The 25,056-nt window shown below is 39.3% G+C and overlaps 1 protein-coding gene across 1 annotated transcript in view; it reads left to right on the top strand.

Annotated features, from left to right (window-relative positions):
• GLDC (glycine decarboxylase) overlaps window positions 1–25,056 on the top strand; it is a 97,819-nt gene that overhangs the window by 26,204 nt on the left and 46,559 nt on the right. Inside the window, exons 4-9 of the mRNA XM_086685230.1 lie at window positions 5,547–5,711; window positions 10,960–11,037; window positions 12,719–12,866; window positions 13,188–13,384; window positions 15,211–15,307; window positions 23,963–24,068. Coding sequence (XP_086541356.1) covers window positions 5,547–5,711; window positions 10,960–11,037; window positions 12,719–12,866; window positions 13,188–13,384; window positions 15,211–15,307; window positions 23,963–24,068 — 791 coding nt within the window. The remainder of the gene's footprint in view (window positions 1–5,546; window positions 5,712–10,959; window positions 11,038–12,718; window positions 12,867–13,187; window positions 13,385–15,210; window positions 15,308–23,962; window positions 24,069–25,056) is intronic.

Raw genomic sequence — 25,056 nt, 5'->3', positions numbered from 1 at the left:
TTGAGAATTGGCAGAGTACCTCTGAAGGAATAAGAATATTCCAGAAGAGAAACTAGTTTGTTTGGGGGATCTAGTTGGAGTAAGAATAGGCAATGTGAGGCTGACACAAGATGTGATAAATTTCCAGGGGGAGAAAAAAAAAACTTTCCAAGTAGAAATATCTAATAATATCTGAGTAGAACTATATGTAAACCCTCTTAAAGATCAAAATAGGGGAAAAACACAACTTTTCAAAACAACTAACATTTAGGTAGGATTTTACCGTTTCCAAATACTTTATATATATTAATCTCCTTTGAGTGCAAAGAAAACATGATATAGGTGATGTTATCACCAAGAGAAATTGGCAGAGAGATTTAGTTACTTGTCCCAGTTCACAGGTAGTAAGTTAAAGAGTTAAGGTTGAGGGGCGCCTGGGTGGCGCAGTCGGTTAAGCGTCCGACTTCAGCCAGGTCACGATCTCGCGGTCCGTGAGTTCGAGCCCCGCGTCAGGCTCTGGGCTGATGGCTCAGAGCCTGGAGCCTGTTTCCGATTCTGTGTCTTCCTCTCTCTCTGCCCCTCCCCCGTTCATGCTCTCTCTCTCTCTCTCTCTCTCTCTCTCTCTCTCTGTCCCAAAAATAAATAAACGTTGGAAAAAAAAAATAAAAAAAAAAAAAGAATTAAGGTTGAAACCCAGGGCATATTAATATTTAGTGTCATGATAATGCAGAGAAATCTGTGAATCATTATACTACTTAAGAGTACATACAGATATGTTCTTTCTGGAGAGGGACATGGCAATATATACTGAGAACCTTAAAACTAATTTTCATATACAATTCAAAATTCCACTTTTAAGAAATTATCCAAAGGAAATAAGACAAAGAGAAGGCTGTTCACTGTTATGCTATTTCTAATATTTAAAACACAAAGCAATGTTTAATTTGAAGGGAATTTATGGTAAATAAAATGATTTAATACCACATAACAATTAAAATTATGTTGTAGAATAATGAAGTTATTAGAAATTGTCCATGGAATAATGTTAATGAAAATCAGTATAGAAAAAATCAGTATAGAAAATCAGTATTTTCTAAAATCAGTATAGAAAAATTTACAGGAGCCTACCGGGAAGGGTCCGAGATAGGGTCACCTTTAGGGGTCAGGAAGGAAGGGCTTGGTCCTGGCAGCCGCGGCACGAGGTGGTTTGAGATTCTGCCCGGGATCGGCATCATGGTAGTGTGCTTGGTCATCCCTGGCATGAGCCACTGCGTACATCCAAAGGTTCTGTAACGAGGGCAAGGAAAAAAGGGTTGCCTATTACCCGTATCAGTGGAGTCTGATGCAAAGAGATAGGCACATCTCTGGAGTTAATCGTTACTATGTGTCAAAGTGTTTGGAGAATATTGATTGAAGAAGCCTTTTCCTGACTGATGAAGAATAATTCAGTTATGCTCATCTACCCTTTCTAGAAGGTTATGCAGTGTATCAATGTAGTACATAATAAAAACAAAAAAAGTAAAATTAAAAAAAGAAAAAGAAAAATGTACATAGGGCATAGTCTTACTTTAAATATAAATATGGGGGCACTTGGCATGGCTCAATAGGTTAAGCATCCAACTCTTTATTTTAGCTCAGGTCATGATCTCACGGTTTTGTGGGGCTGAGCCCCATGTCAGGCTCTGCCCTGACAGTGTAGAGTCTGCTTGGGACTCTGCCCCTCCGTGGTCGCTTGTACTCTCTCTCTTTGAAAATAAAAATTTGCTATTTTTTTAAATGTTTATTCATTTCTGAGGGAGAGAGAGAGAGAGAGAGAGGCAGCGTGAGTGGAGGAGCAGAGAGAGAGAGAGGGAGACACAGAGTCCAAGGCAGGCTCTAGGGTCTGGGCTGTCAGCACAGAGTGTGATGATGCGGGGCTCAAACTCACAAACTGTGAGATCATGACCTGAGCCAAAGTTGGTCATTTAACCAACTGAGCCACCCAGGTGCCCCTGAAAATAAACATATATATATATATATATATATATATATATATATATATATATAATATATATCTCATATATATATATATATATATATATATATATAATATATATCTCATATATATATATCTCATATATGTATATATATGAGTTAATTTACTCTCATATATATGATGTAGAAAAGAGAGTAAATTAACCAACTGGTAATCTCACAATGTATACATATATATCAAATGATTACATTGCATACTTTAAATATATACAGCTTTGATTACCTCAATAAAGCTGGAGAAAAAAGAATTATAAAGAAAAGTCACAAATCAACAAGAGACAGACAACACAACAGAAAAATGGACAGCATAATAGTTGAGTGTGCCTGTCACAAAAGAGAAAAAGAAAAAACACAAAAGAAATGTATGTAAATGTTAACTATTATAACAATGGAGTTTTGGGATAATGAGTGATTTTATTTTTTTGACAGTTGACTGAGTTTTTCACTTTGTACAATGAAAAGGTGTAAGGTTGTCAATTCTTGATATATAAAGTGATTAATAAATGGTAGCAGAGGTCTTTAATATTCAGAATACAAAATAAAAAGGAAGTAAAAACCACCCAGAGAAAACTATAGTTTACACTTTGGTTTACTTGTTTTTATGAATTTATAAAAATGGGATCAAGGAATTTTACATTGTACTTTTAAAATTAATATATTGGGAACATTTCCATGTCAGGAAATATTCTTTTATCCATCATTTTTAGTAAATGCATAGTATTATGTGTGTATAGTGTCCAATCATTCTTTTTCGGTGGACACTTCATTTTGTTCCTCATTTTTCAACTTTCAGTGCTTTGGAGCATTGCTCTCTGTATTCCTATTGTATATTATATGTCATTGGATATACTGGGTCTCTCCCATTCATTAGATGGACTAGCTAATCTGTGTGTACGCTCGTATGTGCATGTATGCAAGTTTGTGTGTCTGTCTATATGTAAAATAATGACTCTGAATAAAGTTTCATGTTAGCCAGGCATACTAAGCGTGTCTTTGTGGTGGCAGGCAATGCTGTGTGTGAAAGTCTTATCTGATGTGAGGTCACAATTGCTCCTTGTCTATGCCTTTTGTGTGACCCCATTTCTACTCAAATTCCTTTTCTACTTGTCTACAACATGTATTGTGTGCCTCATTCATTCCAGTTCACCACCCAGTTAGAATTTGGCAAACTGAGTTGCTAAGGCAGGCTGTTCAAGGAGTTAACTGAAACAAAAATGTACTCTGCTGTGCGCACACACACGCACACATGTGCGTGTACACACACACACACACACACACACACACACACACACACAGCTATACCAATAAAAGTTTTGGGAAAATTATTTCAAAGTCTTGACATTGTACTGCTTGGTAAAGCAAGTTCCCCCACCCACTTCTGCTCAACATAAGAAGTATTGTTTTCAAAGCCTTCAAAAAAGAAAAAAGAAAAAGGATGGAAATATCCTGTACATGATTACCAGAGGAGGAGAGAAAGGCATAAGGCTTGAAAAAGTGAAAACAAAACAAAAAGCCTAAATTTTTTTCCTAATGCTTTCCTGGCTGGGAAGAACAAAAATAGAGTTATGTCAACCATATGTGGGAGTGTGGGCCCCAATCTATCCCACTTTGGTGGTTGTCAGAGTGAACAGATTCTTGGTGAAAAGATAGCTCTACCACACGTTCTCAGTTACCCTCTATCTTATCAGCTTATTTTAGTTTCTTTAAAATATTATCATGGTGAAATAATTTCATTTATTATCACTTTTTCCCCATTACAGTATGTTCTCCTTGATATCAGGGATCTATTTGCTTATGATGTATCATTACCAGAACTTATTATATGGTTCTTGACACTTAGTAGGCATGTAATAACATGGATGAGTGAGTGAATGAAGGAATGAAAAAAAAAAAAAAAAGGATGAAGGCACTAAGTGGGTTAACTCAAATACCTAATAAACCATTTTTGGCTAGTAACTGGAGGATATAAGGGTAGAACTCACATCCATGCTGCTTTCTAACCATTTATATCCTTGAATTTTTTTTTTTTTTTAGCATTTATTTTAGAAAGTCCATGCATGTGTGTGCACGTGCACTTAAGGTGGGGGGTAAAGGCAGACAGTGAGGAGAGAAAATCCCCATGAGAAGCCCACCTGACACTGGTCTAAAACTCACAAACTGTGAGATCAAGAACTAAGCCAAAACCAAGAGCCAGGTGCTTAACCAACTGAGCCAAGCAAGTGCCCCTAAACAATAAGTTTTGAGTATTAAATAGTAGATTCTTGGATGCTTTCCTATTGTGAACTGTGATTGAGGTAGTCTTAGCTAGAAGAAAGATAACAGGGAGTAAAACTTCTGTTTATGTTGCTATAGGTAGCTTCAAGTGGATTTTAAGAGCCAGCTTATAATAAAATACAGTAAAACCTTGGTTCCAGAAACATGGTTGTAATCCAAAGCACTTGCATATCAGTGAATTTCAAGAACCATTGTCTCAGTTGTGATCATGACATAGCTCATTTGTCAAGTTAAAATTTATTAGAAATGTTTGCTCAAGTTACTCTCAATTCAAGGTTTTACTGGACATAGATATGAAAAGGTTATTAAAATAGAAAGGTAAGATTAATAAAAAAAGAAATGTAAGATTAAAAAATAACTTAAAGAGATAGAAATGTAAATACTGAATGTACCCAAGCAAAAGATAATATTGTTAATATGACTTATCTCTGAGCTTCCTTACAAAGGTCAAAGGGAATGGGAATGAAAGCTGGTGCAGCCACTCTGGAAAACCGTAGGGAGGTTCCTCAAAAAACTAAAAATAGAACTACCCTACGACCCAGCACTTGCACTACTAGGCATTTATCCATTGGATACAAGTGTGCTGTTTCCAAGGGACACATGCACCCCCATGTTTATAGCAGCACTATCAACAATAGCCAAAGTATGGAAAGAGCCCAAATGTCCATCGATGGAAGAATGGATAAAGAAGATGTGGTATACATCTTGTGGTATACAATGGAGTATTACTCAGCAATCAAAAAGAATGAAGTCTTGTCATTTGCAGCTACATGGGTGGAACTGGAGGGTATTATGCTAAGTGAAATTAGTCAGAGAAAGACAAAAATCATGACTTCACTCATGACGACTTTAAGAGACAAAACAGAGGAACATAAGGGAAGGGAAACAAAAGTAATATAAAAACAAGGAGTGGGACAAAACAGAAGAGACTCATAAATATGGAGAGCAAACTGAAGGTGACTACAGGGGTTGTGGGAGGCGGGATGGGCTAAATGGGTAAGGGGCATTAAGGAATCTACTCCTGAAATCGTTTCACTATATGCTAACTAATTTGGATGTAAATTTTAAAAAATAAAAAAAATTGAAAAAAGAAAAAGAAAAAAAAAACCAACAAAGGTCAAAGGGAAGCTTACTGATACACAATTCTCAAGAGGGGCAAAATTAATTTTCAGTTACTAAATTCCAAAATGAAGACATTCTGTGAGCTTTTCCCAATAGTGGAGTCAGAGTTTGGACACGGCCTCTTATGTCTCTCACAGGATCAGCCAATATACTCCATACCAGCCAGAGGTGTCTCAGGGGAGACTGGAGAGTTTACTAAACTACCAGACCATGGTGTGCGACATCACAGGCATGGACATGGCCAACGCATCCCTGCTGGATGAGGCTACAGCAGCTGCTGAGGCGATGCAGCTGTGCCACAGGTGAGAGGCCCATAGGGCAAGGGACATCCTCCAGTCTCACCTGCTGTGCTGGTGAAGCTGGCCCTGTCAGTGTCCAGTGACTCATCCCTCTCACACAGACATACATAGCATTATACTAGTCACCTGACATAACAAAATCTGAAATAAAACTGTGGTTTTTTAAAGCTTTTTAAGCCACTTGTTACCTTATTAAAGTTTGTATTTTGAGAAAGAGCATGAGCAGGAAAAGGGCAGAGAGTGGGAGAGAGAATCCCAAGAAGGCTCCGTGTTCTCAGTTCAGAGCCTAATGTGGGGCTCAAACTCATGACTTGTGCGATCATGACTTGAGCCGAAACCAAGAGTTGGATGCCTAACCAACTGAGCCACCCAGGTGTCCCTAAAAAAGCTACTTTTTAAAGCCACTATTGTTCAGTTTTACATTACAGAAGAAAAACATTTGTCCTCTTACATAGTGTTAAGTTCAGGGATGTTACAGCAATTCTGAGATAGTATCAAGCTCCTTGCCCTGTACCATCTTCAGCGTGAGGTCTTGGTCCTCATGGTCACAAAATGACTGCTGGGGCTTTCACCATGACCTCTACCCAGAAAGAAGAAAAGGGGCAGTGTAAAGGGTGCTGCTAGCTAAATAAGCCCTCTTTAAAGAGTCTTGGAAGGCAGCTCTGCTCACCACTATACCACCAACGCTGCACTTTAAAGAAGCCCCAACTTTTGGAAGCCCCAACTCAGCAACTTTACTCTTCATTGAGCACATCTATCTACAAGTGGCCTGGAGAAATGTGGTTTTCACTAGATGGGCACATTGCTGCCCCCTTACATATTGGGATTCTGTTACTATTATTGGTTCAGGAGAGAATGGATATTACAAAGGAACTGGCAGTCTGTATTGTAATACATAAATATTACCTTCTTTCATGAAGCATATTGTTTTTGGTTGTATATAATTTTTATAGCCTGCTTTCTTTTTCTATTTAACAATATATGGTGAACGTTCCCCCCATTTCTTTAGTCAGCTTTTTAGGATATGGCTTTTATTGACTACATGATAGTACTCACTTGTATGGAAATACCATCATTTATGTAACCTCACCTCTATTGTTTCACACGTATTTTAATCCTATCTTTTACAGTTACTAATGTTCTTGTTATTTTTACATCTTTAGAATCAATTTTGTCAAAGATTCCGATTATTTCCTGAGGACACATTTCTAGAAGTAGAATTGCCGGGTCATGGTATATACTTAACAATTGCTCTCCAGTTTCCACCTTCCTTTGCTTCTTGCCTTGTGAGTACATTTGAGCTTACCTTACTGGTAGAATTCTCATGTAGATGTCATCTGGTGGGGAAATCTGCCCACATTCACTGGTGTGTCTGTGAGGTTTTGTGCCTCTGGCCCTGAATGCTCATGTAAGTCTCTTTCTTGGCTTCCACAGACTTAAGGGATGGTTAAATTGGTTCTGTGTGCATGGAAGTTTCCCCCACACCAACAAACGATTCTTGGACAGAGGCAGGTGTCCAAGAATTCAACTCAATTCTGAATGACCAAATATGTATTTCTTATACATCATAACATTGCAGTAGTGAACTCCAAACTCGCTTACCAGGTATGGAAATGTCTAAATATCCTGCCGCAGGCTGTTCTGCTTCCCAAGCAGCCCTAGGGGTGGGCTCAGGCTCTTCCTCCTTACCCTGGGAGGACAGCCAAAAAGGAATACCTCTCTATTCTCAGCTTTTCATATTTTTGTCTTCCTCATCCACCTTTGTGCTGCCTTTTCATTTTCCTCCCTGACTCTCTTTCTAGGTAAGGGCTTCCATTTCACACTTGGAGAAGCTGAGGTCTTTCTGGTTGATGGTTCTGATTTGAGTTAATGACCTACTACTCTGTAAATGCTTGATTTGCTTCCTCTCTCTTCAGTCTCATACCTTCGGGCCTGCGTTTAATTATACCCTTGAAAAGCAGCCTTGTGCTTTTTGTCTTCAGGAAAATGTTCTTTAAAATAGCAGTTTTTTTTGTTTCCATCTTAGGTCATTTAGGCTCAGATGGCTCTTCTCTCGATTTACTTAGATTCACACTGTGAAGAGCATTGTGCTTTGGGTAATTAATCACTTTTGTATTTCCCCAACTCTACTTATTCTTCTATTAACTTATGCTTATTATAAAAATACCTGTTAAGAGTGGAAATAATATGCAAACAGTAGAAAATATAATGAAGTGAAACCTGCTGTTTCGCAGTCCTGTTCCATTGAGAAAACTGTTGTTAACTGGTCATTGTGTACCTTTCTGGGAAATTAAATGAAAAGCACAATATATATGCGCTTCCCACCTTTTTCACCCAGATGTGCTCATGATACATGAACTGTTATGTATCCTGTTTTAAAAACCAAATTCAACTGGGCATATTTGAAGATCTAATTGCCTTTATTAAACAATTCATAAATGGGGCAGTGTTCCATCTAAAGGGTAGAAAGGCTCCCTGAGGAGTTGTACAAGAAGGTTTTTGTTTTTTATGGAAAGCAGGGTAGGGCAAGAAAATGATAAGTAAAAGTAAAGAATCCAGGCAAGATCACCTTCCCTTTAGGGAGGAGGTAAGGGGGTCTTATTATTTGCAGATGACCTCATCTAGCCTCTGGTGGATGGAGAACACCCCTGTGACAGATCACCTTTGCACTTATCTGAAAATTCCTGATTCACAGGTTAAGACTAAATTTCTGGAGGAGGTTGAAACTGCAATTAGGTTAGTAATTAAGCCTTGGTTTGGTGACTGGGCTTGGCCCGAGAAATACCATTTTGGGCCTATGGTTTTCTTTTTAACAATCCCTATCAGTCTGATTTCCTGAAATCATGAATTGTTAGAAAACTCCCAGGATTTGGGTCCTTTAGGAGCTGTGTGGTGCTGTACATGTCACAACTTAACTCAGTCCTTTTCATCTCTGCTAAATGAGGACATTTGGTTTAGACAATCTCTAAATGCTTCTTTGGCAGTAAAATTCTCAGATGTTTTTATTTCAAGAGTTAGTTTTGGGGCACCCGGGTGGCTGAGTCGGTTAAGCGTCCCAACTTTGGCTCAGGTCATGATTTAATGCCTCATGGGTTCGAGCCCCATATCATAGAGGCTGGAGCTTGCTTCAGATTCTGTGTCTCCCTCTCTTTACTCCTCCCTTCTCATGCTTTGTGTGCGTCTCTCTCTCAAACATAAGTGAAAATTTAAAAAAAAATTTTAAGAAAAAAAGAAAAAAGAAAACAGTTTTTTATTTCAACTTGCACCCAATTGCTACCCTGTTTTTATTTCTCTTAACTCCTAGCATATTTTTCAAAATTTAAACCAACTTAAGATTGATTTTGCTAAATGGATCAGATTGGTGTTAAAAAAAACCCAATTCAACTGAGTAAATTTAAAGATGTTTATTCAATAAAGATAAATAAAGTAGAACGGAGCACCAAAGGGCTACAGAAAGGGAAAGGTTTCTCCCCCACCCCCCACCTCAATGATTTAATTTTCTTTTTTCAGGTTTTTATTTAAATTCCAGTTAGTTTATGTACAGTGTAATATTTGTTTAAGGTGTAGGATTTAGTGATTCAACAGTTATACAACACCCAGGGCCCATCACAACAAGTGCCCTCCTAAGTATCAATCACCTATTTAACCCATCCCCCTGCCCACCTCCCTTCCAGCAGCCCTCAGTTTGTTTTCTATAGTTAGGAGTCTGTTTCCTGATTTTCCTCCTTTTCCCCCCTCTATGTTCATTTGTTTTGTTTCTTAAATTCCACATATGAGTAATATTATATGGTATTTATCTTTCTCCTAGTGACTTATTTCACTTAGCATAATACTCTCTAGCTCTATCCACATTGTTGTAAATGACAACATTTCATTCTTTTTGATGGCCAAGTAATATTCCATTGTGCATGCTCGTGTGTGTATGTGTGTGTGTGTGTGTGTGCCTGTGCCTGCCCGTGTGTGCATGTGTGTATCACTATCTGTTCATCAGTCAATGGACATTTGGTCTCTTCCACAATTTGGCTATTGTTGATAATGCTGCTATAAACATTGGGGTGTATGTATCCTCTTGAATCTGTATTTTTGTATCCTTTGGGTAAATATCTAGTAGTGCAGTTGCTGGATCATAGGGTAGTTCTATTTTTAACATTTTGAGGAAACTCATACTGTTTTCCGGAGTGGCTGCATCAATTTGCATTCCCACCAATGGTGTAAGAGGGTCCCCCTTTCTCTGTGTCCACACCAACATCTGTTCTTTCCTGTGTTGTTAATTCTAGCCAATCTGCTAGGTGGGAGGTGGTATCTCATTATGGTTTTATTTTGTATTTGTCTGACGATGAGTGATGTTGAGCATCTTTTCATGTGTCTGTTAGCCATCTGGATGTCTTCTTTCGAAAAGTGTCTGTTCATGTCTTCTGCCCATTTCTTCACTGGATTATTTGTCTTGTGGGTTTTGAGTTTGGTAAGTTCTTTATAGATTTTGAATACTAACACTTTATCAGATATGTCATTTGCAAATATCTTCTCCCATTCCATCGGTTGCCTTTTAGTTTTGTTGATTTTGTCCTTTGCTGTGTAGAGCTTTCTATCTTGATGAGGTCCCAATAGTTCATTTTTGCTTTTGTTTTCCTTACCTCAGGAAATCCATCTAGTAAGAAGTTGCTATGGCTGATGTCAAAGAGGTTACTGCCCGTACTCTCGTCTAGGATTTTGATGGTTTCCTGTCTCACATTTAGGCCTTTCCTCCATTTCGAATAGATTTTTATGTATGGTATAAGAAAGTGGTCCAGTTTCATCCTTTTACATGTTTCTGTCCAGTTTGAAAGGGAAAGGTTTTTAAAGGTAGGTGAAGGAAGTCCTAAAGAAACAAAACAAGGATTATTTAGAGCAAGGTCACTTTCCTTTGGGAGACAAAAAGTGTTTTATTAGGTGAATTACCTCTTTGGTGCTTACCAGGATATTCTAGACTGACTAGGTAAGATTATATTACTAGGGAAGGTTGTAATCAGGTATGTATTAAGCCTCAGTTTGGTGACATGGGCCTAGCACAAGTGACTCCCATTTGGTAACTGTTTTGTTTTTTTTTAACCACACAAATTGGATTTCAGTAGAATTCTAACCACTGTAATTAATGCCTCATATTTTATACCATGCTCAGAGATTCCCTAAGTACCAACTTTGCTTTGCATTCTTAGAAGATACTTTGATTTCTTTAATGTGCATTTTTTAATGTGATTTTTCTTTCCAACAGACACAATAAGAGGAAGAAATTTTTGGTTGACCCCCGTTGCCACCCACAGACAATAGCTGTGGTCCAGACTCGAGCTAAGTAATTAATTTCACTCATGTTTTGAACTCAGGGATAGCATCATGCTCATCTCTGTTGTTTCTTTTCTTACTTCCAAACTGATTGGAAGTGAACCTGGTTTAAATTGCGGTTGTTGAATTTTACTTTCTTTCCCACTTTCTTCCTGAGATCTTGCTGGTAAGAAAAATGTGTCAGAACTGAGAGAACACATGAGTGACTTTAGTTGGCTCTGCTTTATTTATTTATTTTAAAAAATTTTTAATGTTTTATTTATTTTTGAGAGAGAGACAGAGTACAAGTAAGGGAGGGGCAGAGAGATAGAGGGAGACACAGAATCCAAAGAAGGCTCCAGGCTCTGAGCTGTCAGCACAAAGCCTGAGAGGGGCTCGAACTCATGAACTATGAGATCATGACCTGAGCTGAAGTTGGACACTTACCAACTGAGCCACCCAGGTGCCCCACCTCTGCTCTATATTGAGTAACCATGCTATTTGTTTCCTTTTTGTAAAAATAAAATTAAAATATTAAAATAATTTCAGCAATGTTTCAGAGTTTGCAAAGCAGAGGGAGAAAATGGAACTCTCCCACAATTAGGGTTTTGTGTGTATTCTTGCAAACATAGTTTATACAGAATCCACTTAAACCTAGATGTGGTATGATATAGATTAAAGCAAGTGTACTGTATTTGTTTAGTGCTGCAATCAGATAAACAGCACAACTATCACTTGCCAGTGTGTTTATTTGCTTTCTTCTTGTTTTTTTGTGTCTAAAAAAAATTTTTTTTAACATTTATTATTGAGAGAGAGAGACAGAGCATTAACATGGGAGGGGCAGAGAGAGAGGGAGACACAGAATCTGAAGCAGGCTCCAGGCTCTGAGCTGTCAGCACAGACCCCAATGCGGGGCTCAAACTCATAAACCGTGAGGTCATGATCTGAGCCGAAGTCGGACGCTTAACTGACTGAGCCACCCAGGTGCCCCTTTTGTGTTTTTTAAATGCTTGTTTATTTTTGAGAGAGAGAGAGACAGTGTGAGTGGGGTGGGGCAGACAGAGAGGGAGACACAGAATCCAAAGCAGGCTTTAGAATCTGAGCTGTCAGCAAGAGCCTGATGTGGGGATTGAACTCACAAACTGTGAGATCATGACCTGAGCTGAAGCTGAACACTTAAACCACTGAGCCGCCTGTTTTCTTCTTGTAAGAGCTGGGCAATCTCCCCCCACCCCATACCACCATCCCTTTAGAAGGTGTATTCTCACATATGATTGAAACTGGATGGTTAAGGAAGGTCTTTCTCTTTGTTTAATTGATGGCTTTCCATTCATCTAAAGCTGATCCTGGGTGAAGGTGGTGACCTGGTGAGACAGCTCTGTGATTGCAGGAATTGATTCTTTAGTCCTAGGAAGCCATGTTCCTGATCCTCTCAGAAGGTTCTGGCAGGAAAGGGGTAATGGGAATGGTAAGGGAAGGTACAAGAGAGAAACAGAAGTCAGACTGTTGGCAGCATGTGAGATGGTGTGAAGCATTGTTACCAGTCAGGTGTGAGATGGGGGTGTGTGTGTATTGGATGAAGTTGGGGGGGGTGGTGGCAACGAGGAAGGACACAGAATGTGAATTCTCTATCACTGAAAACAAATTTTACGGAGTTTCATTTCCTTTTGAAAACCAAAAGCATGATTGTTCTTTGTCTTCTGTCTTTCCAGATACAATGGAGTTCTCATTGAGCTGAAATTACCCCATGAAATGGACTTCAGTGGAAAAGATGTTAGTGGAGTGCTGTTCCAGTACCCAGACACTGAGGGGAAGGTGGAAGATTTCACAGAGCTCGTGGAGAGGGCCCATCAGACGGGGGTAGGCAGCTGTCTCCTTGTGGGGGTCCACGTAGGTCTGTCCCAACTTTGTATTGATTTTTGGATGTGTCTTAATTTCCATATTTGTATCACCTGGAATGGTAAAACTGTCTCCTTCCTGCCTGCCTTCAAATTTGTTTTGTTCACCAACTAATTCCTGGTACATAGTAAAAACTCCGTAAATATTTTTTAGTGAATCATTGAGTAAATGGCATGAAACAACCCTCTGTCTGTCTGCTTATATTGGGGATAATTTGCTACTCTCCCATTTCTTTCAGGGGAAGGGAACAACCATGTCCATTTTCTCTTGTTTCCTCTTTAGAGCCTGGTCTGCTGTGCTACTGACCTTTTAGCTCTGTGTATCTTGAGGCCACCTGGAGAATTTGGTGTAGACATTGCCCTAGGTAGCTCACAGAGATTTGGAGTGCCACTGGGCTATGGCGGACCACATGCAGCCTTTTTCGCTGTCAGAGAAAGTTTGGTGAGGATGATGCCTGGGAGAATGGTGGGGGTAACAAGGTAAAGCAGCTCATGTTTTTACCCTTTTATTGTTACTATTAGTTTCTTTGTTCCTTCTTATCACAAAAGTTGTTGATTTCTCTCTAAATTTACCTGGGCCATGTATATAATAATTTATAACATATTTGTATTGAAGGCATATAAGTGAATTAAATTAGGTTGTTGAAAGCATTGAAAGACTTGATATTCTAGGTGTGTTTTTTATCTGACCAGTTTCATTCTCAAAAGCATTATCATGCTACACAGTTATGTAAAATACAAGTATAGTGAGAGATTATCATGAACATAATGTGATCCTAGAGGCCTGCCACTTGTTTATTCTAGGAATTTTTAAAAAATGTTTATTTGTTCATTTTTGAGAGAGAGAGAGAGAGCACCAGCAGGGGTGGGGTGGGGGGGACAGAGAGAGAGGGGGAGACACAGAATCCTGAAGCAGGCTTCAGGCTCCAAGCTGTCAGCACAGAGCCTGACTTGGGGGCTTGAACCCACAAACTGTGAGATCATGCATGACCTGAGCTGAAGTTGGACACTCAACTGAGTAAGCCACCCAGGCACCCCGCTAGTAATTTCCAAATGTATCTTCCCAAGTGCTATTCATTGATAAAGCTCCTCAGATTAAGAATTTAGATGAATGACATGATCATTACTGGGGAAATTTAGCATGATCTTTTAGACTAGACCTTTCATAGAGGTTGGACTTACTAACCTAAGTGAATAGTCTATATTAGTGAATGATGTGAATTTTTGAAATACTCATGGATTATCACATAATAGCAAGAGGCACCTTGCTTTTCAGTGTAAAAATAAATGTCTTCAAATATTCTTACATTAGTTTCTTTCAATGATGTGTTTTGACCAGATGAGATGAGGTAGAGACTATTCTAATTAATAAAAGTTTAATATATTAATTATTGTCTGCTGATTTTTATATTGAACTTACCTTTCTGAAAAATGGACCCCAGAGCTTGATGAAATACAGGATAAGACTGCTGAATCTTTGTGTTTATCCAAATACTTTTCTTTTAATGTGTATTTATTTTGAGAGAGAGAGAGAGAGAGAGCGTGAGCGAGCAGGGGAGGGACAGACAATCCCAAGCAGACTCTTCACTCAGCATGGAATCCTACTTGTGGGGCTTCATCTCCCGACTAAGAGGTCACAACCCAAGCCGAAATCATGAGTAGGTCCCTTATCCGACTAAGCCACCCAGGTGCTCCATGTTATCCAAATTATTAACTGTATTCAGAAAGAAGGAAAATTTTTCTTAGAGATAGGTGGTAAGATTATTAACATTCTTTTTTTTTAAGTTTTTATTTAAATTCCATTTAGTTAACATACAGTGTAATATTAATTTCAGGTGTACAATTTAGTGATTCAGCACATTCTTTTTCTTAATAGCTGTATAGTTATTTTAGATTTCCAGTGAAGAAATTAATTCCTTTGTGAGATATTTCCCCTTTTCCTGTGTGTGCCAAGAAGCTCATAGTCAACTTTAATTCTCATTAAATTTAATTTTTTTTCATTAAATTTAATTTTAAATTCAGTCCACATTCACCATCATTATATTAGCCTGGGTAATTCCTGGGAAGTTTCCATTCAAGGTTCCTAGCTTTATTGTGTATACCTTGGTCCCTCCCTCAAAGTACATACTAAAAATTAGTAGTCCTATTTAGAAGTGGACGGCTTGGTAATTATTTCCTTATGGCCTTGCAGCCGAATAAATTCGCTGGGTTCCCTTCAAGCTGGGAAGGAAAGAAGCAGGTCTATTTGTGACTACCCTTGGTGTAGTGATTATCTTTGCTAACTAGATGTTTTATTCTCTGCCCAGAGATGCCACTGGGAAAGAAGTGTATCGTCTTGCTCTTCAAACCAGGGAACAACACATCCGGAGAGACAAAGCTACTAGCAACATTTGTACAGCTCAGGTAGATCACATGACTGTCCTTCCCACTGAATGCCTTATAATCTGTAGACATGAGCTGCTCATTCATTCACTTAATTTTCCTTCACCACCTGCTGACCAGTGTGCACACCAGAAATGGAGAGATCTTATTGGTAGAGAAGCCTTGTGATCTTGTCAGAACCAAAATATGATGTATTTACCTAGAGCTCTGTCCATGTACATACTTTATACTTCAGTGTCTCTAGTAATCTTGGCCATAGGCAGGTCCATTATGGGTGGCTACTGGGCACCTTCTCTTAGGGCTAAAATGGAAGCCCTCCAGGAATGTGGTGAGGAAGCAAAGTGAGAGTGTTTGAGGTGACTGTGCTTGAGGGGATGGTACAGACTGACCAGTTGGTGGTGGTCTTGGGGTATTCTTACTGTGGGCTCATGAAAATCATTCTTGAAATGGATGGAATAAAAGAGGAGGAGCTTCACAAGTTCCTGATGAGCCTGGAAGTTGCCCAGGACTCAGGTCAGAGGGAGCAGTGTTTGAGACCCAGCCAATTTCTAGGCTTAGGTAGAAGATGGTTCCTGAGCATCCAATCCATTCTAGGTCCATCTTCTCCATTCAGGGTCAGAGAAAGAGATCTCACCCATATCTCATTGGGCAGTACAGTAGTTTTTTCTCTCAGGGCATTGGCTCAAAGCACCACCACCAGGTTTTAGAAACCCTTTCCAGGGTCAGTAGATGATAAGGTATTATTAAAGTTGGTTCTATAGCTATTGGTCTTTGGAATACTTTCCTCAGTAGGTTTTCCTGTATTTGTTGCCTCAAGAAGGTGGCTGCTTCAGGGCACCTGGGTGGTTCAGTTGGTTAAGCATCTGACTCTTGATTTCAACTTAGGTCATGATCTCACTGTTCATGAATTTGAGCTCTGCATCAGGCTCTGCATTGACAATATAGAGCCAGCTTAGGATTCTCCATGCACCTCCTTCCCCTCCCTTGCTTGCTCTCTGTCTCTTTCTCTGTCTCTCTAAATAAATACATTTAAAAAAAAAAGGTGGCTATTTCTTTTCAGGTAAGAGCTCTTCTATTATCTTAGGATGGAGCTAGCTGTCACAAACTTTTCCTCTGTTGATAGCAAGTTGAACTTTATACGATGCTGTTACTTTCTGTAGCTTACCCTTCATTTGTTGAATTATCTGCTTAAATATTTATCTGTCCTCTGCAGCTGACTGCTCCTGTCTTGCCCTTCCTGCCCATGTTCTTCCAAAAAAATGCCGGTCTGATTATAAGTGAATTAAGGGGTTTTCTTTAGAAAAAAAAAATTTTTTTTACATTTATTTATTTTTGAGGGACAGAGAGAGACAGAGCATGAGCAGGGGAGGGGGAGACAGAGAGGAGACACAGAGAGAAGGAGACACAGAATCTGAAGCAGGCTGTATGCTCTGAACAAGCTGTCATCACAGAGCCTTATGAGGGGCTCGAACCCACATACTGTGAGATCATGACCTGAGCCAAAGTCGGATACTCAACCGACTAAGCCACCCAGGCACCCCAAGGGGTTTTCTGCTTCAATGTTTGGAATTAATTTTACAGGTGAACTTGGGCTGAACAAAGGTCTCTATCTTTTTCAGCAATTATTAAAGTCATATTTGCCCTGGAGATAGCCCAACTCTGTCTTCTCTGATTTTAATTTTCTCATTCTGGAGAACTTCCAGCTATGCATTGTCTATTCCATTTCATGAGTTTCTTTTCATAATTGGTTGTATGAAGCAGTTGCCCATAACTCCAGTGTCATTCTCTATAAAGATGCAATTATTCTTTTTTGTTAGGAGATGATGTATCTTTGGAAATGCTCCTTGAGCTCTCTGTCTTCTGATTTTCTCCAACCTTCTGATTTTTTTTTAATGTTTACTTATTTATTTTGAGAGAGAGAGAGAGAGAGAGAGAGAGCAGGGGAGGGGCAGAGAAAAAGGGAGAGAGAGAATCCCAAGCAAGTTCCAAACTGACAGTATGGAACCCCATGTGGGACTTGATTCCACAAACCGTGAGATCATGTCATGACCTGAGCCGAAATCACGAGACAGACACTTAACTGACTGAGTCATCTAGGTGCCCCAGCCTCTGCTTCTTAAAGCAACTGCATCGTGTTCTCAGGCTGCCCCTTTTCCTCTTGAGTATGACAGGCTCCACACTGTACTTGTCCTTGCTTTGCAATGTTGGTGGTACAGAGATTTTTTTTTCCTTTAATCTCTGAAAGTGTGTTACTAAATTGTTTTTAAAAATTCTTCTGTATACTTGTGATATTTCACAGATCTCTGAATTTGCATCATGTTCTTTGTGTTTTCTTACGTCTTAGGTTTTACCACCACAAGCCATTTTTTCATTAACTTTTATCTAAAGTCAGGTGTGTTCAGATACAATTTACATTTCATCAGCTCTTTCACTGAGGTATACCTTTCCATAAAATTTGCCCTTAAAAAAATTTTTTTTAATGTTTATTTATTTCTGAGAGAGAGACAGAGTGCAAGCGGGGAGGAACAGAGTGAAAGGGCTACATAGAATCAGAAGCAGGCTCCAGGCTCTGAGCTGCCAGTACAGACTGTGAGATCATGACCTGAGCCAAAGTCAGATACTCAATCGACTGAGCCACCCAGGTGCCCCAAAATTTGCTCTTTTAAAGTATACAGTTCTGAGGCACCTGGGTGACTCAATGGGTTAAGCGTCTGACTGCAGCTCAAGTCATAATCACACAGTCCATGGGTTTGAGCCCCGTGTCAGGCTCTGGTCTGACAGCTCAGAGCCTGGAGCCTCCTTCAGATTCTGTGTCTCCCTTTCTCTCTGCCCCTCCTTTGCTCATGCTCTGTCTTTCTCTCTCTTGAAATAAACATTAAAATTTTTTCAAAAAATAAAGTATACAGTTCAATGATTTTTAGTATTTTTATAAAGTTGTGCAACCATCACTGGCATTCATTTCTAAACATTTCATCATCCCAAAATGAAACATGTTCCCATGAAGTGATTGTTGTTCTCCATCCTTTTATCTTCCCTGCAGCCCTTGAGAACCACTAATCTACTTTCTGTCTTTGCATTCTGGACATTTCATATAAGTGGGATTATACAATAAGTGGCCATTTGTGCCTAGCTTCTTTCACTTAGCATAATGATTTCAAGTTTCATATATATTCTAGTATGAATCAGTACTTCATTTTTTTATGGCTGAATAATATCTCACTGTATGGACATACCACATTTTGTTTATCCATTCATCAACTGATGGATATTTGGGTTGTTTTCACTTTATTCTATTTTGACTAAAGTGGTTATGCACATTGATGTACAAGATTTTGTGGGGTCATGTTTTCAGTTCTCTTAGGCACATACTGAGGAGTAGAATTACTGGTGACTTAGTGACTGTGACTTAGTGACTGTGAAGTGATATCTCATGTGGATTTCATATGAATTTCCCTTATAACTAATGATTTTGAGTATCTCTATTATTTATTTATTTATTTATTAAATTTGCATCCAAGTAAGTTAACATATAGTGCAATAATGATTTCAGGAATAGTTTCCAGTGATTAATCCCCTATGTATAATACCCAGTGCTCATCCCAACAAGTGTCATCTTTATGCCCCTTGCCCATTTAGCCAATTCCCCCACCTATAACCCCTCCAGCAACCCTCTGTTTTCTATATTTAAGAGTCTCTTATGTTTTGTCCCGCTGTTTATTTTACTAGTTTTGCTTCCCTTCTCTTATGTTCAACTGTTTTGTATCTTAAATTACACATATGAGTGAAAGCATATGATATTTGTCTTTCTCTGACCGACTAATTTCACTTAGCATAATACACTCTAGTTCCATCCATGTAGTTCCAAATGGCAAGATTTCATTCTTTCTGATTGCCAAGTAATAATACACACACACACACACACACACACACACACACACACACACATACCACATCTTTGATGGACATTTGGGCTCTTTCCACACTTTGGCTTTTGTCGATAGTACTGTTATAAACATTGGTGTGCATGTGCCCCTTCATAACAGCACACCTGTATCCTTTGGATGAATACCTAGTAGTGTAATTTCTGGGTCATAGGGTAGTTCTATTTTTAATTTTTTGAGGAACCTCCATCTGTTTTCCAGAGTGGCTGCACCAGTTTACATTTCCATCAGCAGTGCAAAAGGGTTCTTCTTTCTCTGCACCCTCACCAACATCTGTTGTTGCCTGAGTTGTTCATTTTAGCCATTCTGACTGGTAAAAGGTGGTATCTCACTGTGGTTTTGATTTGTATTTCCCTGATGCTGAGTGATATTGAATATTTTTTCATGTGTCTGTTTGCCATCTGGATGTCTTCTTTGGATAAGTGTCTATTCGTGTCTTTTGCCCATTTCTTCACTGGGTTATTTGTTTTTTGGGTGTTGAGTTTGATAAGTTCTTTATGGATTTTGGATACTAACCCTTTATCTGATACGTCATTTGCAAATATATTCTTCCATTCTGTCATTTGCCTTTTAGTTTTGAGGATTGTTTCCTTCGCCTTGCAAAAGGTTTTTATCTTGATGATGTCTCAATGGTTCATTTTTGCTTTTATTTCCCTTGCCTCTGGAGACATATCAAGTAAGAAGTTGCTGCGGCCAAGGTCAAAGAGGTTTTGCCCGTTTTCTCCTCTAGGATTTTTATGGCTTCCTGACTTACATTTAGGTCTTTCATCCATTTTGAGTTTATTTTATTTACTTATTTAACAAATTTTTTTAAATATTTATTTTCTTAGAGGGAGAGAGAGAGAGAGAGACAGTGAGAAAGAGACAGCTTGAGTGGGGGAGGGGCAGAGAGAGAGGGCAACACAGAATCTGAAGTAGGCTCTTAGTTGTTAGCACAGAGCCCGATGCGGGGTTCCGACCTATGAATTGTGAGATAATGACCTGACCATGACGGACGTTTAACTGACTGAGCCACTCAGGTGCCACATTTTGAGTTTATTTTTGTGTATGGTGTAAGATTGTGGTCCAGGTTCATTCTTCTGCATGTTGCTGTCAAGTTTTTCCCAAACCATTTGCTGAAGAGACTGTCATTATTCCATTGGATATTCTTTCCTGCTTTGTCAAAGATTAGGTGGCTATGCATGTGTGGGGCCATTTCTGAGTTCTCTATTCTGTTCCATTGATCTGTGTGTCTGTTCAAGTGCCAGTACCATATGGTCTTAATGATTACAGGTTTGTAATACATATTGATGTCCAAGCCATCAGCCTGCCAGGTGGCACCTCCCTCCCAAATTTTTTCTCAGCTGGGACTGTCTTTCCATACCCCTCATTTCTGAGGGCCCTGTGGCTTGAGCCCACTCCAACCCTTTGGGGGAGGGTCTCAACAAGCAATGCCTGGGTGCCAGTTTGCTCCCGGGAATGTTTGTACAATTGCAGTATTGCAGAGGTTGAAAAATTCTGGCTGGGTGCTGTCTTGCCCCAGAAAAGTCCGTGCAATTTCATGGCAGTAAAGGTTCAAGGATTATGGTAAATTGGAACATCTAGCCAGCACCAGATTTCACCACCCCCTGGCATCTTTCCTCCAATGCCAGCAAACGTGACTATTCTTCAGGGTCCATTGGGATCTTTGCCTGTGGGGAGACCATAAGGCCTCTACCAAATGCTCTCCTAGCAGGGGAACCACTTCTCCCTGTGTGGCCTTTTGTCTCTTTGGACCTCACTGCCTGCTCCTGGGGATTCGCCCCTCCTGCTGAGCACCACCAGGTATTGAGCTGAGGAATTTCCCAGTCTGCTCTCCTCTGTTTATAGAGTCCTTATGGTATCAACCCTGTCTTTTCTCCTCTTCTTGTTCAGTCACTTGAGGGTTCTTCCACTCTCTCTTTTCTCTCCAGTTACTTCTGGGGGGAGTGCTTTTCCTGTACTCTCCCCCCTTTGTCTCTTCTCTCTTCTCATAAACAGCTCCCTACCCTCCATGGCTTCTCTCTCCCCCAGTTCATCTCTCCCTGCCACTTACCTGTAGCTTAAGTTATGCAGATTGTTGTTTTATTCCTCAGATCAATTTTCTAGGTGTGCAAAAGGGTTAGCTGCATTTCAGAGATGAGAGAAGCCCGCTGCCCCGCCATCTTGGCCCCTCCCTCCCAAAGTCTTGAGCAAATTTTAATCACGAGCTTTTTTTTACTCCTTTTTTTAAAAATTACTTTCTTTAAGTATACTAATTAACTTTATCCAGATTATCCAGAAAATTCAAATTTTCTCGGTCTTTATTTGTCTGAACTTCCTTTGGAGTTCTAATGCCTTTCTAAGATTTCTAAAAATGATTTAAAAATTTTAAGTTTATTTTTAGAGAGACCACTAGAGTGCAAGTGGGGGAAGAGCAGAGAGAGAGGACGAATCTCAAGCAGGCTTTGTACTGTCAGTGCAGAGCCTGATGTGGGGCTCTAGCTCATAAAACATGAGACATGATCTGAGCTAAAATCAAGAGTCAGTGACCCAACTAGCTGAGCCAACCAGGAGCCCCTAAAAATGATTTTACTAGTCATCAATTTGTTGGCTACTCAAGAATCACCTCTGGATTAAAAAGGGACATGAACCACCATCTACAAAGCTGTTACAATGAGAGGCTTCCAGAGGATTTTGTGATTATGAGGCCTGAGTTTTAATTCTCCTGTAGTAGTCATAAGCATTTAGATACACAGTGTCATGGATTGTTTGACTTGCCCTCTTCATAGCTGGAATGTACTGTAGTGCTTCTACATTTCTCTTTCTTTTTTTTATTTTAATTTTTTTTAATGTTTATTTTTGAGAGAGAGAGACAGAGACAGAGTGCAAGCAGAGGATGGACAGAAACAGGGAGACACAGAATCTGAAGCAGGCTCCAGGCTCTGAGTTGTCAGCACAGAGCCCAAAGTGGGGCTCGAACTCACTGTGAGATCATGAGATCATGATCTGAGCCAAAGTCGGACACTAAACCGACTGAGCTACCCTGGTGCCCCAACAACTAGTTGTTGTATAGAGTCCCACACGATAGTCTAAACTCTCTTGGGGAATTTTGGCCCAATGAAGTCCATTTCTCTGTTTTCAGATGTTTTCTTTTCCTTTCCATTTTCTTTATTGACTGTTGGTTTCAGTTTCTAGTATTTTTTGTGAACTGTTTCTTGTTTTCCAGTGGTCCCATGGATTCCTTCTAGTAGCCTAGCAAAGAAAATATGCACCTGACACTAGATCCAATAATGAACATGTTCCAACTTTAAAGCACTGTGTTTTTCAGGTGTTCTTCCCACTCTAGGATGAATGACTGTGAAGTTGACCTTGAACTGCTAACCTTGTACATTAGTAGAAAAGTCACTAGTGGGACTGGAAATATCAGAGTCTAGGTGCTAGACCAGTAAAATAGGAGGGGCTGTGGGAGAATGGAGTGGACTGGGTAGGGAAGGAGTCTGAGACTTGGTTTTGGACCAATTACCTGGGGGGCAAGGATGATATTGCATGGTTAGAAGATTGCTTATTGGCAGGATCTAGGATGATAAAGCCAATAAAGATAAGAACAAGAGGAAGAGAAGCAGGAGGTGGGCCTCCATCATTTTCCCCCTCCTTGTCACTTATTTTGGTCTCTCATCCTAACCATTCTCTTTTTATCCTCCTTCCTGACCTACATGCCATCACAGTGGGGCCTTTCCTTGCTCCCCATGCAGGACTTCCTCACTGAAGCGTCATTGGAGTTGTCTGTGTCCCTTATTTCTGAGAAATTTCAATGCCATTCTTTTCTATTTTCTGTCACACAAAAACATATACTTCCCTGTAAATATTTTTGTGAAACTTCAGGCCAATGGTCAAGGGGAGATATCTTTACTTTAGAAAGTGACCTTGCTATGAGCAGAGAGGAAATAGCCAGTAGATTCTGATTTTCTCTTCCTAATACATGTCCTGCAAATTTATTTTGGTTTTATTCCACTGCATCCTTCATTTTCATATTTGGTAGAACCTTGCCACATAATCCTTATTCATCTCTTGGTTTGCTGAAATTCAGCGTCTAGTGCTTTAAGTTCTCAGAAGATATGTTCCCTGAGTTTTTTTTTAATTTAATATTTATTTATTTTGGGGACACAGGCAGAGTGCAAGCAGGAGAGAGGCAGAGAGAGAGGGAGACACAGAATCTGAAGCAGGCTCCAGGCTCCAAGCTGTCAGCACAGAGCCCAACATGGGGCTTGAACCCACAAAGCACGGGATCATGACCTGGGTTGAAGTCGGACGCTCCCCAGGGCCCCCCCGAGTTCTTATATATTTGAAAATTCCTTGTTGGTTTTATCCTTGAATAACTGATTGAGTATAAAATCCTTAGATATCACTTTTTTTCCCTGATGACTTTAACGCTCCACATCTTGCAACATTAAATATTGCCCATCAATATTTAATGACAGCCTGATCTTCCCCTTATGAGTGACATGTTTATATTGCATCAATGAACCTTCTCCTTTATAGTCGTCAAATTCGATCTGACTATATTGGATGTTGTGTTTGCCCCTCAGATAGTCAGGTAGGTTGAGAATGGTCTCCCCCTCTCATAGTTAATGCAGATCATTTTGTTTTGTCCCTGTTTTTAATTTTGGCATTTCAAGTCAAGAGAATACTCCTTCCCACTAATTGTCTTCCATCATGTTATTGAACATGGTTCCTTAAATGCTGTTTGTTGTTTTAGGCTCTCTTGGCGAATATGGCTGCCATGTTTGCAATCTACCATGGTTCTCATGGGCTGAAGCATATTGCTAGGAGGGTACATAATGCCACTTTGATTCTGTCTGAAGGTGAGTCATTTATCTATTTAAAAACTTTCGAACATAACAAGACTGATAAACCTGAGTAAGTAAAATAGAAAACTCACTGTATGTCCAATACTGTATTCAAAATTAAAAGTCAAATAAGAAATTACTTCAACATCTATGATATACTGAGTGTTAAAAATTTTAATATGGATTTTTCTTATCCCTCAACCCCATAAATGAGAGGGATGATCACTCAGAGAAAAATGACCAAAGATCATGAAGTATAAATTATTTTATTTATTTATTTATTTTAATATTTTTATTTTTTGAGAGAGAGATACACAGTGTGTGATCAGAGGAGGGGCAGAGAGAAAGAGAGGGAGACAAAGAGTCCGAAGCAGGCTCCAGCTTCGAGCTGTCAGCACAGAGCCTGACACAGGGCTCGAATTTGTTAACTGTGAGATCATGACCTGAGCCATCTGAGCCACACAGATGCCCCAAATTTTAGAAGAAATACATGTACAAATCAATGGCCAATAAACATATGACATTTCAGCCTCACTATTAAGGAAATGTAAATTGAAACAATAGTGTTTCTCCCATTACTTTGGCAAAGATTAAGAAGAATGCTGATGTTGGTATAACTTTTATGAGGCCTTTTAAAATATGCCTACATTTGGGACCAAAAATTCTACTCTTAGAAATGTATCTAAAGGAAATAATCAGGTGTCCATTGAAACATTATTTATAATACCACAATCTTGAAAACAGCCTAAATGTCCAAAAATAATTGATTAACTCTGGCACATGCATACATTTGAATGTGACACTGCCATTAAAAATAATGATATAGTTATTGATCTGTAGAAAATAAAAATATTCATGATACATTAAATTTTTTTAAAGTGTAAAGAGATGTATGATATATCACACATGCACACATACACACATACATTACAGTTCTAGAGGAATACACACCAAAATGTAACCCACGGTTATTCCTAGATGGTGATTATGGTGATTTTTCTTT

The sequence above is a fragment of the Puma concolor genome, chromosome D4, assembly GCF_028749965.1.
Source record: "Puma concolor isolate L17-30 chromosome D4, mPumCon1.1.hap2, whole genome shotgun sequence".
In the NCBI taxonomy this organism is placed as follows: domain Eukaryota; kingdom Metazoa; phylum Chordata; class Mammalia; order Carnivora; family Felidae; genus Puma; species Puma concolor.
Note: the sequence above shows the minus strand (reverse complement) of the source record. Positions and strands in the feature narration are given on the sequence as shown.